Here is a 14,537-nt window from a genome sequence, read left to right as displayed (position 1 = left end):
TAGCCAAGGCAGAGTCATCTGGAGTAGGCTCGCGAGGTTCAGCTTATAAACGAGATCAGCATCTCTCTCACACTGTGTTTTGTTCAGTCTTTCCATCTCACCTTCACGTCGTCGTTGTTAAAGAGTACAATGACACTGTGCATTGCCCGCGATCAAGATGAGCGGGAGAGTTCACGAATGAGGATTCCAAATTTAACTCCTCTAACTGTGATAGAAGAGAACAAAGTATGTGGAAGAAACTAAGTACACACACGCGCCTAAAGTAGAGCAATGTGCCATGCCTGCTGCGCCCAAGTAATATGCCACGTATACCAAGGCAGCAAAACCACCCCTCGGAAAAGCCACCTCTCCCACCACTACACAACAAACCACAATGAAAGTAGTCTTCTTAACGAGCAATGCAGGCACTCATGAGAGCAGTGTCCACCATATCAGCGGCCGTGGTACCCGTGGGCGTCAGGGTCAGGGCATAGGTGCTGTCAAAGGCACCAGCAGCCCAGCCGACATAGCCGAGGTAGACATCGCTGTTCTCGTTGAGGTAAGCAACCTCCTGGCAGAGGTAGGTCTCGCAAGAGGCGGTGTTGCCGCCGCCAGTCTCGGACAGGATAGCCTGGCGGTTGTTCTCACGCAGCCAGGTGGCCAGGGGGGAGAAGGCATCGTCAACGTTGTTGGTCACGCACTCGGTGGAGGTGCCGCTGTTGTCAGAGTCGAGGTACCTGTGAACACATGTGGTGTTAGTGCTTGTGGTCCTCAGACGGTTTATGGGTCGGAAATACTAAAAAGAGAGACTTACTTGTGCACGTCGAAGAGCAGGTTGTCGGTAGACCCATCGGGGTTCGTGACGTTCAGCAGGTAGGGGCCAGCCTCAGTAGGAAGAGTCTCGGCAGAGGAGTACGAGCTGCCGGGCAGGAGGAGGGTGTGGTCAGGGGCGACGGCACGGATGGCAGTGACCACGGCCTGGACGGTCTCGGCCCAGGTCGAGACGGTCAGGTCGTGAGGCTCGTTCATGATGCCGAAGAAGACGTTGGTGTTGTTGGCGTACTCGGTGGCGAGGGAAGTCCAGAGGGCAGCGAACTCGTCGTTGGTGGGACCGCCCTGGCCGATGATCTCGCCGTCCCAGCGGGCATAGTTGTGGATATCAAGGATGCACTTGGCGCCGGTGGCGAGGCAGCTCTGCATCAAGTTATCGTATTGGGCGCTGATTTATGTTAGTGACAGTGTTCCACTTCTTTTCACTATTAAGGAGAGGCGGGCACGTACAAGTTGGTGGCATCGAGGTCACCGCCGACGACAGCATTGGTAAGATATTGCCAGCCGACTGTAATTCTGAAGATGTTGAGGTTGTCCGCCGAGTAAAAGTGCTGCATCTGCTCGGCACCGGTGCTGGGGACAGTGATGCCATCAACAGTGCAGGTTCCATCAGTGGAGCAACCAAAGTCGAAACCAGCAATGTTGACACCGGCATAGGTCGTGTTGCCGCTTGTGCTGGTCGCCGTCGCCGTCGACGAGGCAGCAGCTGCGGAGGAGGCGACGGACGAGGAGGCAGCCACGACAATAGAAGAGCTGGACACAGCAGCAACAACAGAAGAAGTGGCCGCCACAGCAGAAGCACTGGAGATTGCTGACGACAAGGTTGGCACGGCAGACGTAGTGTCAACAACGCTGGCCGTGGCAGAGGAGAGGGGCGAGACGGTAGTAGCCGAGTTGATGGCTGAGAGAGTTGCAGTTGCTGCCGCCAAGGCGGAGCTGAGGGTAGATTTCCTAACGCAAGGCATTTTGAGGGAGTGTAATGTCCGTAGACGAAGAGAAAAGTAAGGATCGACAGTGACCAGCGTACGGTCTGAAGGAAAGAAAATGCCTTGAGCAAATCGGACCCGGTCCGATGTGAAGAAAGATAGTTGTGTGAATGATAAAAAGGTCAAGTGAAGGAGAGAGAGGGAACAGAAGAGCCGCCTCACAGCCAAACAGCAGCGGCAATGGTATTATAAGATTTTTATCCCAGGAGTCGAGACGAAGACGGGATGAGCCCATGCTGCCTCAACAACACGCCTGGAAGCAGGAGACCTGGACCGTAGATCCGGGGACTGGGGGAGCCAGGTGGCTTGAGCCCAGGGATCTCGAGGTGGATCATGCAAGTGCTTGATGGCCCTACAAAACAGGGGATCCGAGGCAAGGGTGGGGTGGTGAGGCTATTGCGATGCTGCTACAATCACAGTCGACTGGGGATTGTTTTCTACATGACACTCACGTTTCGGATTTCTCTGTGCTCGAGACAGCACAAGATTGAGATCTGCTTCTGGGATCTCTTGGAAAACACGTTCGTCTGAATGTTTATGATCGACGCCAAGCTGCACATCGTCGAGCATCTCCCGCAAAAAGATGAACAAGAACAGACGGAAAAATGAATGCCAGACCTCTCTACAAATCCGTCTGATTACCAGGTGGGGTCCACAATTATGTTGAAGGTCAGAGAGGATCAGTTCGGTGCTTTCGGCTCGCACCCCTGTCATGTCTAGACGATCCTTTTCTTCTGTCCAGCGTTTCAGGTATCATGAAGCCAATTTCCCACCTTGAATGACCCTCCTCAAATTCAGCGGTAAAATGGTATGGTTTGCAAAGGAGACACAACGATGTTATAGCCACTAAATTTTAGAATTTCGATAGAGTTATTTCTGCAGACATCAATACCTGTGGAGGCCCACTTGCATCTGGATAATTATGTGAGGAAGTCTGCACATTGTCACTCAGCCAAGACTCGGCAAGGCATGATATAACATTGCCAGATTTGACGCACCATGAAATATGGAGCCTCAGCCCCTGACATGCATACTGCAGCAGCCCCCTGCCCTGCCGTCTGGTGAGGCGCCAAATGATGCTGCATAAAGTTTTCAGGGGCGCGACCTCAACGACCCCGCATGACCTGACCTCATCGCTCCTTGCCGACGTCATCCGTATGCTACACTGGCCATGTATGCAGGGAATATGTACATTCGGCTAGGGGTAAAAATCAGCCTCAGCAACGCTTGGTATTAAGGCCGTGGTGGCACTGGTGCGAGATCAACAGATTGTACTAGTGCCGAACTTGATTTGTGGGATAGAAGACTAACCTACGCGGTGATCAAGTAGAATATTTGACAGATGTCAGAGAGCACGTGGCCCATGCAAGAAGTGATCCTGGAGACTTCATCTTGGCCTACGTTCAAAGGCATCATGAGGCTATTTTCATGCCATCCTTGTGAGCCGTGTCACCTCCATGTACCGTTCATCTCTGACTTTTAATTGTTTAGTCTTTCTTCCGAAAGCATCTCCTATATCCATTCTTCTTTCCAATTTAGGACCAAGTCACTCTCTTTCCCGGCTACCCGGCATTTTCGAGTGGAACCCATCCTCGTGAGGAAGTGGGCCTTGCCAGCCGAACAAGCCAGCTCGATATGAATTCTCATTAGACTGCGGTATTGGCTATTGATGTGCATTTACAATTAGACCACAAGACAAAAAGGAAGACGTATAAGAGTGTGTGGATCGAGTGGTGCAAATGGTAAGAAAAATGGGTGCTGTCGTCTTGACGACGTGTTCGCTTCTGATATCCGCCCACGTGTTGACAGCCAACTGCGCTGCGATTTTTGTCGCTGCAGTTGATGATGACTTTTCCTCAGCCTTTCCTACTCTCTGGACCACCTTGTTTCACATCTCCTCTCCCACTTTATTCCGAATGACGATGAAGGGGAGGGCTGTGATGACGAGGAGGAAAGTCAGTCCGAGGTAGACGAGCAATATGCAAACATTGTTGACAAGTCTGCCGCTTAAAGATGGGTGACAGTTAGGAACAAGAACGTTGATCGAACCAAGGCATTTCAAAATTGTTGACGGCCGATTGATGTCTGCTGATCCTTTTTCTGTAGTAAGTATTGGACAAGTTATCAGCGCTTGTTGTTAAGTTTCCGGGGGTGTTGGAAGCAACTAAATATTCTTGTCCCAGCTAGATCCTGTTCGCGAGGGCGGGTTGGGATAATTGATACCGTATTGCTGTGACGGTTCAGATTGTACTAGAAAGAGGGAAAGGGTTGGGGGTGTTTATATTTGATCACTGTGCATGATGTCTTACTTTCTGTCTGGTTTCGTCAACGATATTTGCACGGTGAAAACCGGCTTCGTGAAGGGTGCTAGCTAAAGATGACTTTGATCATGGCAAGTCCAGCTCGAAATGTTCTTCCTTCCTCACAACATTGTACAATCTTTGCCCTCGCACCTGCGCTTTTGATCTGATCAGGTACGTCGAGGGCGACCAGTGATGGGAAGGAGCCACTGCCGACCTACTCTCTGGAAGCCCCTCCCCATAATACATGCTGCCGTTCTTCGCATGAGCCATCAACAACCAGGTTTGTCCTCTTCTCTCGTCTTTGAAGCCCCAGCCTTTCTACAATTTCGGTTTCACCGCACATACATTAACTTTGTTCAATACAAACACCACCGATCACTGATCTTTGCTTCTCACGTAAGTGCTATTCAAGGTGTGCTGTCCGATTTCATCCTTTCAAGCTCTTCGACTGCCTCGCATGATGCTGTGGTCGTCCGAATTTGAGCTAACTTTCAATGTGCAGCATCTCCATTTCCTACCTTTGAGACCACATCTTTCTTGGCTGCAACTGAGCTATGTAAGCCTGCTGTCGTGCCTGTACATTACCTTCAACATCATTTCTCTGTCAAGCTTCACGCGCATTATCGGTTTTGCTCCTAACTGACACACCACGGAGAACTCAGCTATCGTATACCGTCACCATGCAGCCATTAACCATTTTCGCCGGCTGCCTCATCGTTCTCGCCTCTGCACTTGTCGCACCCTGCCCACCGTCCAGGCCAGTCCATATCACGAATCGCAGCCTCGATTTCGGCGCCGACCTCATCAACAAGATCAACTCCTTCCCGGGCTCAGCCAATATCAAGGTCATTTTTACTTGCATGAAGAAAGATCATAGCTGGAAGGCGGACTGGAGCAAAGAGAAGGAGGGCAAGGTAACATTCAGCAGCATTGACTCCAAATGCTGCGAGAAGACGGAAAAAGGCTGGGAGCAGTACAAAAGTAGTTGGGACAAGCTAGCTGTCGCCACGTTCAACCAGCCATGCAATGGAGGTGAACTGGCGGGATTGACACCTGAGAATGCCAGGCGGCTACACCACATCATGGGCGACCATGGTGGCAAGTGATCAGAGCGTGTTTGACCGTGTTTGACGTCTTGTTGTGGGGCACTGGACTTGTACGTCTTTGGCTGGATTCGGTATCCCACGACTCCCTAGACAAATAGAGTTTCTGCATAATATCATTCTACACAGAGAACATCCGCAAGCTACCTAATCTTGTCAGCTTGATTGACTATTTACAATTTCTTTGTATGTTCGGGTCACCAACCTTGGGTTTACAATCTCTGCTGACGGTGCCGCCGTCCTTTCGAAGTTTGTTTATCGCCACGAAGATGTCTTTTCTTTCTTACTGTTATCATGCTCGAGTTGAGGTGCTTGAAGAAGCAGTTGATCTTAAGGAGGATCTTGAAATTGGGGCCGTTCAATGATTATTTGTCATCGTCGAGGTAGTGACCGAAGGATGAAGCCACCTCACTATCACTGCCCTTGCCTTCAGTAATGAAATAGCCAGAAGGCGCATTTGAAAAAGGGCGTGCATCATGATCTGATTTCGATCTATGTTTTGGGAAGCAAAGATTGTCCTTGAGGAAGGTGCCGTCACGACACAGACCTATGTGTCAAGAAATCGAAGGACCCTGGAGATTTCCTCTTTTCCCCCCTTTCTTTCTTTTCTTTCTTCTAACCCTCGTTCTTCTTAGCAACCTACCATTCCTCACCCACCAAAAAGTATCACATCATTCATCAGGCTTGAAGGCACTCTGTTATTTCCATCATTATCACCCGCTCGCCTCGACCACCACTTGCACTGTTGTAGTCACTGTGAGTACCATGGGCTGTTTACTATCAGCATAGTCAGTATCATCATCATCAGTGACTGACTTCATTGTTCACAGTGAAGCTAATTTTGGGAGTTGTATCACCTATTCAGACCAACAAGCACTGTATCTTGCCAACATGCAGCTTACCAGTATTCTCGCGGCCCTGATCGGCGCAGCTGGAATCATGGCCTACTCGTCCCAGTCAGGATCTGAAGCACCGGCGGATGATCTGTCTCTCCTCAGAGAAGCCCTTACTCCCCTCTCCGATCTCGGTGAGGCCCAGTTCCCGCTGTCCAGACGTGGTGACCATCCGTCTAGGCTCTGGCCCAAACCGCTCCGGGACGACTGGCGCTGCATGAAGGCGGCCGGCGTGAAATACCCCGATGTGCACGGAGACTGGTCACGCAAGTCAGAGGGAATTCACACCTCGTGGGGCTTCCCCACATCGTGTTGCCGACCGTTTGCCAAAGCATGGAAGGAGCGTGAAGCGGCGGGCAAGACGAGGGGGATCCACGCTGAGTTCTCAAACACCAAGAAAACCGGGGACGCAGACGACTGCGACCGTGTGGTCATGAGCAAGATCAAGAGGCATCACTGGCCGTATCTAAACCGGTTCTGGAAGGATTTTGGTGTTTTTGAGGGACAGGAATAGGCTGTGCATGGCCTGATGGTCTGGATGGTCTGGACGACCCTGAAGAGATGCGTGATGATGGCTCTGATGAGCGGTGGTGAACTCTGAAGACGACTCATACAATTCACCTAGATACTTGATGTAGAATAGTAGGGTCTTCTGCTCTACGCAGCTCCAAATCCATACCATACCTCGTTTGAGCTGCAAACCACGCCCGTATTCCAAATTCATCGCTACCAAGATTTTAGGTGTCTAGCATGGCGAAAATTAAGAGTCAAAGAAGGGAGAACAGGGATAGAGAGCAAGTTCAAGGGCCTCAGTATCAAGATGCAACCCCTTTGTCGTATATACTTTTTCACTGGAATAGCCTAGAACGCACAATCACCTCTTTGTCTTCCATCATCTTCATCTTTGTTCACCCAGACAATGGTCTTATGCGCCTGGTTTGAAGGCTGAGCCTGACAGATTTGTGTGTCACATAAAGTCTTAATGAGAAGAGATAGGGACAATATTTTGTATGGCTTTACTAGGTTTGATGGTTACTAAAAGTCCTTATCTCCTGGATTCCTTGATGCCCAAATTGTTTTCTCAATCTTTCTAATTCTTCTGCATAAACACTGATATACAAATGCACGAAAAGGAAAGCCATGGGGACGAGCTTGAAAAGAAAATTGACAAGAGACTGTCACGATGGTGGTGATGCGAAGAGAGTCCAGGTGGATAAAGAGGCAGATCGTGATGCTTCCTCGAGTGAGGCAATACCAATCCCAACCCCAGTCACGATTGCGCAAACCCCAGCAGGAAATCTTACGCTTACAAGACTGCCAGCAGAAATCCAACTCCAGATCTACGACGAGGCCCTCCGAAGCCTATGCAAGCCCCGCATCGTCCAATTGGACATCCAGACCGTGCCCTGCTTCGACCAGACCAGACGGCACCTCGGCGTCACCCGCAGCTGGGAGCTCACAGTCCCTAACCGCGCCTATCTCCACCTCGAGAACGCGCGCGAGATGGCTCGCACCCTCCTCCCCCTGAGCACCAGCGGCAGGCACACAGCCGAGCAGTTCCTCCGCACCCACGAGGTTCTGGAGACGCCAAGCCGGTGCCGCGCGATGCTGGGGCTGGATCTTTCTCTGGTGTCGGATGTGTTTTGGCTGCCGCATGACCTTTGCGACTTTGCTACGGTGCGGAAACGGTATGCGCCGGCCTGGAAGGGGCAAGATGCTGTGGACGAGGGACGGGTGCGGCGGGTGATGATGAGCCTGGAAACACTGGAGCTAGAGCTGGCCTGGGCGCGGGGGGATATTGGACAGCTAGACCTTGTGGCCACCGCCGTGGCCGGGCGGACGGAGGAAGGAGAGGCCGAGGCTAACAGCATTATGCAGTCCGTGACGCCGTTGCAGGACATTCTACTACGGTACTACCCTCTCTGCGACGAAGTTGTGGTCCTAGTGGGCTTGCAGGGTCGCCCACATGTTTCTTGGGACGACTTGTACTATGTTCCGGAGCAGGAGGTGGTGAGCTATCTCTTGACGCCAGCGTGGAAGGACTGCAATGGGTATAGAATGCGGTGCTGGGCGGTTTCGAAATCGTACGAGGAGTTCTGTGATCGGGATGAACTTGCTTGGCCTGAGCTGTCTTTTGCTTTTTATAAGAAATCAGATGTTTGGGTATAGATTCAAAGACGAAGATCTGAAAAGTAAAGAAGGGCTAGAAAAAGGCAATTTCATTCTGTTGGTCTCAAGAGCAATTGCGTCCCTTTTCTTTCCTCTTTGTGAGCGCCATTGTTATTTGTCTCTTTCGACAATCTCTTCGGCCCCATTTCATGTAGTATCTGCCTACTGGTAGTGACGCAAATGACAAGTAACTACTACATCCAAAAGAAAAACAATGGCCGACCACTCTCACTCGTAAACGGGGCCATACAACATCGAAAGACCTTCAGTCGTCCGTGTCCACACGCTTCACGGGCACATGATCGGGCACAGCCTCCTTAAATGCATCCAGCTTCTTGACAACGCCGCCCAGAACCACCTTCAACATCTCATCAGCAGTCAGCGCGCCACTGGTGCCCATGGACACGGCATCGATGATATCGCGCGTGCCGGCGGCCTGGTGGAGGTCGTCGTCCAGGTGCCGAAAGGCATTGCTGACGGCGGCGTCGTTGCCGAGCTGCAGCAGCTGCACGCCCAGCTGGTGGGCGGGGGTCTTCATCTCGTCGAGGCGCTTGGCGGCCTCGGCCAGGGGCGCCTTGACGTCGTCGTCGAACTTGCCCGCCGTGAGGACGATCAGGTTCCAGCCCCCAAACGCCGGGTCCTTCTTTACCTTGCCGAGGTACCAGTTCAGCAGCTTCTGCAGGCGGGCGCCCATGTTGCAGCGGCCGCCGGGCTTGCCGACGTTCTCGAAGATCTGGGCCACGCTGTCGCGGGTCTGCAGCTGCGTGAAGCCGCCGATGCGCCGGTAGCCTGACTTGCGCACCGACTGGCCGGGCAAGAACTCGATGAAGCCCTTGGGCCGGTGGTTCACAAAGTAGAGGTCGATGCCGTCCGGGTCGTGCTTGGCGCAGATGGGCGAGATGTGGTCGAGGAGCTCCTTGACCTGATCCCAGTAGGGGGTCATGGCTGCCGAGTCGTCGACCAGGAAGACGGTCTCGAAGGCTCGGAGGTATGAGAGCTTGTCATCGTACTCGCTGAGATCCCAGTCTGCCATGTTGGTGGTTGTGTGTGGGGTATGTGTGAGTGTGAAAGAGAAAGAGGAGAGGAGAGAAGGGGCCGGGGGGTTGTGAGAGTGTACACGTGTGAACGAAAAAGGGAGAGAGAGAGAGAGAGAGAGAGAGAGAGACAAGAAGTGAACTTGATAGTGTCTCAATGAGGCCTTTGTTGAGCCGTGTGCTCAAGAGAAGAAGGAGTTGTGCTCTCCTTTCTGGGTGATGGACCACTTGGACTCTTTTCGCTCGTTAAGCGCCGTTTGTATGAGGATGAACAGGTGTTCATCCAAGCACGTGTGTCGACTGGAGCTGCGCGACCACGTCGATCTGCGGTGAGTGGTAGGACCTTTGAGTTTGCATAAAACTGGGGCAGGCCGCCTTTTGCTGCCGATAACCGTGCCCTGTGATTTCATTTTCGAACGAGGGTGTTTTTTTTCTTTCTCTCTCTTTCCCAGCTTCAGGGATTCCATCTTCCATTGGCCGACAATCAATGAGAAAGTGGTCCAAGCATTCAGCTCCTCTGGCTGTTACAATTTACTTACCACTCATTCTCCCCTCTCCCTCCACCGACTTCTGTGATCCCCTTTTCTTTCATCATTCTATCTGTCGATTTTCAAATAATCAAATTAACTTCCTGGGCCTACGGTGTCGCCGACGACATAAGGATCCGCCTAGGAAAGGGGAGAGAAGAAGACTTACACGACGACTTGCGTATGTGAAACCCTAACCCTCGCGATGGGGGGCCACTGGAAATGAATCCGTACAGCAGGAATGATTAATGCAATAGTTCAGGGGCTTGGCCCGTCATGTCGGTTTCAGGGTGTCAAGCTTTGACCACATCTAAACTTGACAATGTTCTGAGTGAGCGAGGGTCTTTGGCCCTTTCTGGAAACTTCGTCGACTTCGGACGAGCGAGATGGGTGGCAGGCCTTTATAACAGCTTTCATCCCCGCCAGAGATGACAAAATCATGACTGAAGATGCACACAGGTTATCCTCATGAACGAAAACTTGTCTTGGCCCTTCACAGCCATCAACATAATGACACTGCGTGTCTTTTAGGAGGGCTCGAGATCCGTGATGAGAACAACTGTACCTGAAGACCTGGCCTCAGCGGGATCACGACAGTTGTTGGATGTTAACATTTCTCGTAGATACAGTCAATGTCGCGGCCTTGTGATGCTGTCTCCTCACACTCTTTCGAGACAGCAAGGTCAGTATGATTGAAGACCCGGCGCTATATACGGTCCAGGGACTCTACAGGAAGGAGGCCGCCGGGCACATGTTACAGGTCCTCACAGACAACCTCGAGGATCTCTTACCTAATTAACAGTAAGAGTACTCATGCCACTAGCAGAGGCTGCTGACCATTCCTCTTGTTGAAGCTACCGTAGTAGGAAAGCCTCCGCCTGCCAAGGCCGACGCCACCAGATAAAGAGCAGACAGCATTTTAACCGATGCCTTTTTTGTGTACGCCACAAGCGCAGGCACCGACCATCTGACCCTTCCATAATTTTCTTGAAACAAAGTTTTAACCTTGATCATTTCAGAAAGCGGCACAAGAAGACTCCGCGGTGGGTCATCATCTTGCCCGATTCTGGACATGTCCACTGAACATCGCGACGGTGTGTCTTGTTATCGTGACATACCTGAAGCTGCAACATCCACTCTCAGTTCCAAGACGCCAGGCCACCCAGCCTCCGGTGCGTCTCAGTCCGAGCGCTAAATGATCCCAGTGCGGGCGACGCCACGATACATCAACTAATGGGTTCGTGCGCAACTCTATCTCAACGTCGTGGATCATGCCTTTCCAGCCCGCCTCGGGCCGAGCAGGACGTTCTCAGCCAAGCGGCTGAACCAAGCGGTAGACTACAGTGTCAGGTGGTCAGCAATCTGCGTCCCCCTGCGCATGCCGCAAGTTCGGTACATGGTAATCACCAGTTTATGCATGGAAATTGACACACAGATTTTGTACCCGGTTCTGAAAGAGTAATTGGGTATCACCCCAAAGGACATGTAGCAGGGCTCGATCTTCCATTGAGTTGTATATACTATCGGTTCTTATTCCACAGTTCCACAAGAGATTCTCACCAGGGGCGCGAGTGCTTTGTACAGATGTCTCGGCCCGGTTCATCCGCGATCGCTTCCTAATCTAACATATAAGACTACGACCAGTCAGCGTATCCTATATGTCAAGCCTACTCATTTCATCTATCCGATGATCTCCAAAAAGGAATGCACTCTGACGTCTCCATATGCTTACAATAAACCTCCATGCTCATACATTTTTTTTACAGAGACAGTCGCCCAGAATGAACGCCATGCAGGCGGCGGAATGCTACCGGTATACCCAGGTTCAAGGCAACCCCCAAAGTGCAGATCTACTATTTTGCCAATATACGGGGTTAAATCCATGAGGACTGGTTAGTCCATGTAGGCCAAGAAGGATACTTTCCAGCTTATGTACCATTGGTCGATTTTCTGTTCATGCTAGAATAGCCGGTGCTCTCGTGCCCAATTGCGATGTGCGTAGGCGTATTAGTTTTATTACCTTGTCAGAATTTGCTTGGTTCCCTATATTGCTTATGCAGGATCAGCCGTTACCAACCCCGTAGATCTCAACCCATTTCCCAGGTTCGAAGATCTGAAGGTCGGTGTTGCTCCGGTCATCAAAGCTTCATTCAGATTGCATGGGGTCGCTGCCATTTCAATAGTCCCTGTCACTCTTGACTGTCTTTGGCCCTTCTGCGGAAGGTCACCGGCCTGTGCACGTTGCAGCCATAGCTTGTGATTTTGCCTCCGTCCAACACATACGCAGCTTCATCACCAGGCTTAGGAAAAGCTGGGACGGAAATCGGGCCATGTTTCCCTACAGGCAACTGAAAGAGGTGGAGCCTTCATCTATATTGATTGCAATGTAGCCACATACCCATTCTAGCAATGCGAGATGGCCATGCGCGACGAAGCCATCCCTCGCCTTCTGGGTCTTGGCGGCCTCGGGAAACATTATATAAAAGCAGGACTGACAACACTTTGCTGAGATGTCAAAGGTGACTGATCATCCCACAAGACTCTTCCACGTTAAAAGGCATAGTCACACAAACTTGGCACGATGTTCAGTAAATTCGCTCTCACTGGCAGCCTTTTGGCTGGAGCGGTCAACGCTCAGGGCGTGGGCACCCAGCAGACGGAGACTCATCCTCAGATGACCTGGCAGTCGTGTACTTCTCCGTCCAGCTGCACGACCAACCAGGGAGAGGTTGTCATCGGTCAGTTATAAACACCGTTCAATACACAGAGGCCCTTTGCTGACATTAGGGGCCTAGATTCCAACTGGCGTTGGGTCCACGATAAGGATGGCTACGTTAACTGTATGTCCTCACACTTCATACCTGGACCAAAGGCCTCGGATTATCCGGCTTCCGATATTTTGTGTGGAAAGAAACAATAACCAGGTTGCTTACACAGTGAAAAACAGGCTACACTGGCAACACATGGAATACTACTCTCTGCCCGGATGACAAGACCTGTGCGGCGAACTGTGTTCTCGATGGCGCTGACTACTCGAGCACCTACGGCATTACGACGAGCGGGAACGCCCTCTCTCTCCAGTTCGTCACCCAAAGCTCTGGCAAGAACATTGGAAGTCGCACATACTTGATGGAATCGTCGACCAAGTACCACTTGTTCGATCTGATCGGCAACGAGTTCGCCTTCGACGTCGATCTGAGCAAGTTGCCGGTGAGTACTTTTGGTTCTTCACCAGAGTTCTCAAAGATTTTGTCATTATGTTCTGGACTGATAAGAAACCCTAGTGCGGCCTCAACGGAGCTCTGTACTTCGTCACCATGGATGCTGATGGCGGCATGGCCAAGTACTCAACCAACACCGCCGGCGCCGAGTACGGAACTGGCTACTGCGACAGCCAGTGCCCTCGCGATCTGAAGTTCATCAACGGTCAGGTGCGTTTAATAGTCCCCATGACACGTGCACTCTCTCTTCATTTCCTGTCTGCGTTTTACGCTTCCTTTCATACTGACACCTGACGGTTCTCTCACCCAGGGAAATGTCGAGGGCTGGACACCCTCCACCAACGACGCCAACGCCGGCGTCGGCGGCCTGGGCTCCTGCTGCTCGGAGATGGACGTCTGGGAGGCCAACTCGATGGACATGGCCTACACGCCGCACCCATGTGAGACGGCAGCACAGCACTCGTGCAACGCAGATGAGTGCGGCGGAACCTACTCTTCTTCCCGCTACGCCGGCGACTGCGACCCGGACGGGTGCGACTGGAACCCCTTCCGCATGGGTAACAAGGACTTCTACGGCAGCGGCGACACAGTCGACACGAGCCAGAAGTTCACCGTCGTCACGCAATTCCATGGGTCCGGCAGCAGCCTCACCGAGATCTCGCAGTACTATATCCAGGGCGGCACCAAGATCCAGCAGCCCAACTCGACCTGGCCCACGCTCACGGGCTACAACAGCATCACTGACGACTTTTGCAAGGCGCAAAAGGTCGAGTTTAACGACACTGATGTCTTTAGCGAGAAGGGCGGCCTTGCTCAGATGGGTGCGGGTATGGCTGATGGCATGGTGCTGGTCATGTCCCTGTGGGATGATGTGAGCTTTCCTTTTTCTGCTTCTGCCCTCTGATCTTTTCCCCCTTCTTCATCATTGCAAGAGACTCTGTCGGCTGTACTGACACTCCTGCCTACAGCACTACGCCAACATGCTCTGGCTCGACTCGACCTACCCGGTCGATGCTGATGCATCTTCTCCCGGCAAGCAGCGTGGTACCTGCGCTACCACCAGTGGTGTGCCTGCTGATGTTGAGTCTTCAGACGCGTAAGTCCCTTTCTTCAGTAGTTATTCTTGAAGATGAAAGTAATTAATAGATAATTCAGGTCTGCTACCGTCATCTATTCCAACATCAAGTTCGGCCCCATCGGCGCCACTTACTAGGAGGTTGACACCAAAGTGTGAGGCCGCAGCATTACCTGGATGAAGAACTTGGTCGCAGATACATCGTTTTGTCCTCTTCTTTTCTTTCATGGCTATACAGAGAACTGTGTTTGTTTCTTTTCGTATATACTTTTGAGGAATGTCATATACTTGCTGAGCTGTACCCAGTGTTGAGACGCTTTACACACGTGAGTCGCCGTGCAAGACAGGGATTGCTGCCAGAGGCCAGAGAAGATGTAAAGCTATCGCGAGCAGACGTCTCTACTTACTGCATTCTC

At 51.7% G+C, this 14,537-nt stretch overlaps 5 protein-coding genes across 5 annotated transcripts; 3 read left to right on the top strand and 2 right to left on the bottom strand.

Moving 5' to 3' along the window:
• Positions 1-388: 388 nt before the first annotated feature.
• Positions 389-1,775, bottom strand: M406DRAFT_65165 (family 5 glycoside hydrolase; the record flags this gene model as incomplete). The annotated part of the gene is made up of 4 exons (XM_040924920.1): positions 389-716; positions 794-1,198; positions 1,261-1,563; positions 1,627-1,775. The coding sequence occupies 4 exons, from the start codon at positions 1,773-1,775 to the stop codon at positions 389-391; spliced, it is 1,185 nt and encodes a 394-aa protein (XP_040774808.1).
• A 3,004-nt stretch (positions 1,776-4,779) lies between these two features.
• Positions 4,780-6,609, top strand: M406DRAFT_75079 (uncharacterized protein; the record flags this gene model as incomplete). The annotated part of the gene is made up of 4 exons (XM_040925795.1): positions 4,780-5,194; positions 5,332-5,388; positions 5,885-5,958; positions 5,992-6,609. 4 exons carry the CDS (start codon positions 4,780-4,782, stop codon positions 6,607-6,609), a joined length of 1,164 nt encoding a protein of 387 aa, XP_040774807.1.
• A 626-nt stretch (positions 6,610-7,235) lies between these two features.
• On the top strand, positions 7,236-8,197 carry M406DRAFT_75078 (uncharacterized protein; the record flags this gene model as incomplete). Its single annotated transcript, XM_040925794.1, has 2 exons — positions 7,236-8,105; positions 8,153-8,197. The coding sequence occupies 2 exons, from the start codon at positions 7,236-7,238 to the stop codon at positions 8,195-8,197; spliced, it is 915 nt and encodes a 304-aa protein (XP_040774806.1).
• Positions 8,198-8,529: 332 nt separating this feature from the next.
• On the bottom strand, positions 8,530-9,297 carry M406DRAFT_261784 (uncharacterized protein; the record flags this gene model as incomplete). The annotated part of the gene is made up of 1 exon (XM_040917466.1): positions 8,530-9,297. One exon carries the CDS (start codon positions 9,295-9,297, stop codon positions 8,530-8,532), a length of 768 nt encoding a protein of 255 aa, XP_040774805.1.
• A 3,109-nt stretch (positions 9,298-12,406) lies between these two features.
• cbh1 (family 7 glycoside hydrolase) lies at positions 12,407-14,259 on the top strand (the record flags this gene model as incomplete). Its single annotated transcript, XM_040925793.1, has 7 exons — positions 12,407-12,563; positions 12,621-12,665; positions 12,773-13,035; positions 13,110-13,256; positions 13,357-13,917; positions 14,015-14,142; positions 14,202-14,259. The coding sequence occupies 7 exons, from the start codon at positions 12,407-12,409 to the stop codon at positions 14,257-14,259; spliced, it is 1,359 nt and encodes a 452-aa protein (XP_040774804.1).
• Positions 14,260-14,537: the final 278 nt, after the last annotated feature.

The sequence above is a fragment of the Cryphonectria parasitica genome, assembly GCF_011745365.1.
Source record: "Cryphonectria parasitica EP155 unplaced genomic scaffold M406scaffold_6, whole genome shotgun sequence".
NCBI classification, from domain to species: Eukaryota; Fungi; Ascomycota; class Sordariomycetes; order Diaporthales; family Cryphonectriaceae; genus Cryphonectria; species Cryphonectria parasitica.
This window is presented reverse-complemented; position numbering and strand designations above follow the sequence as displayed.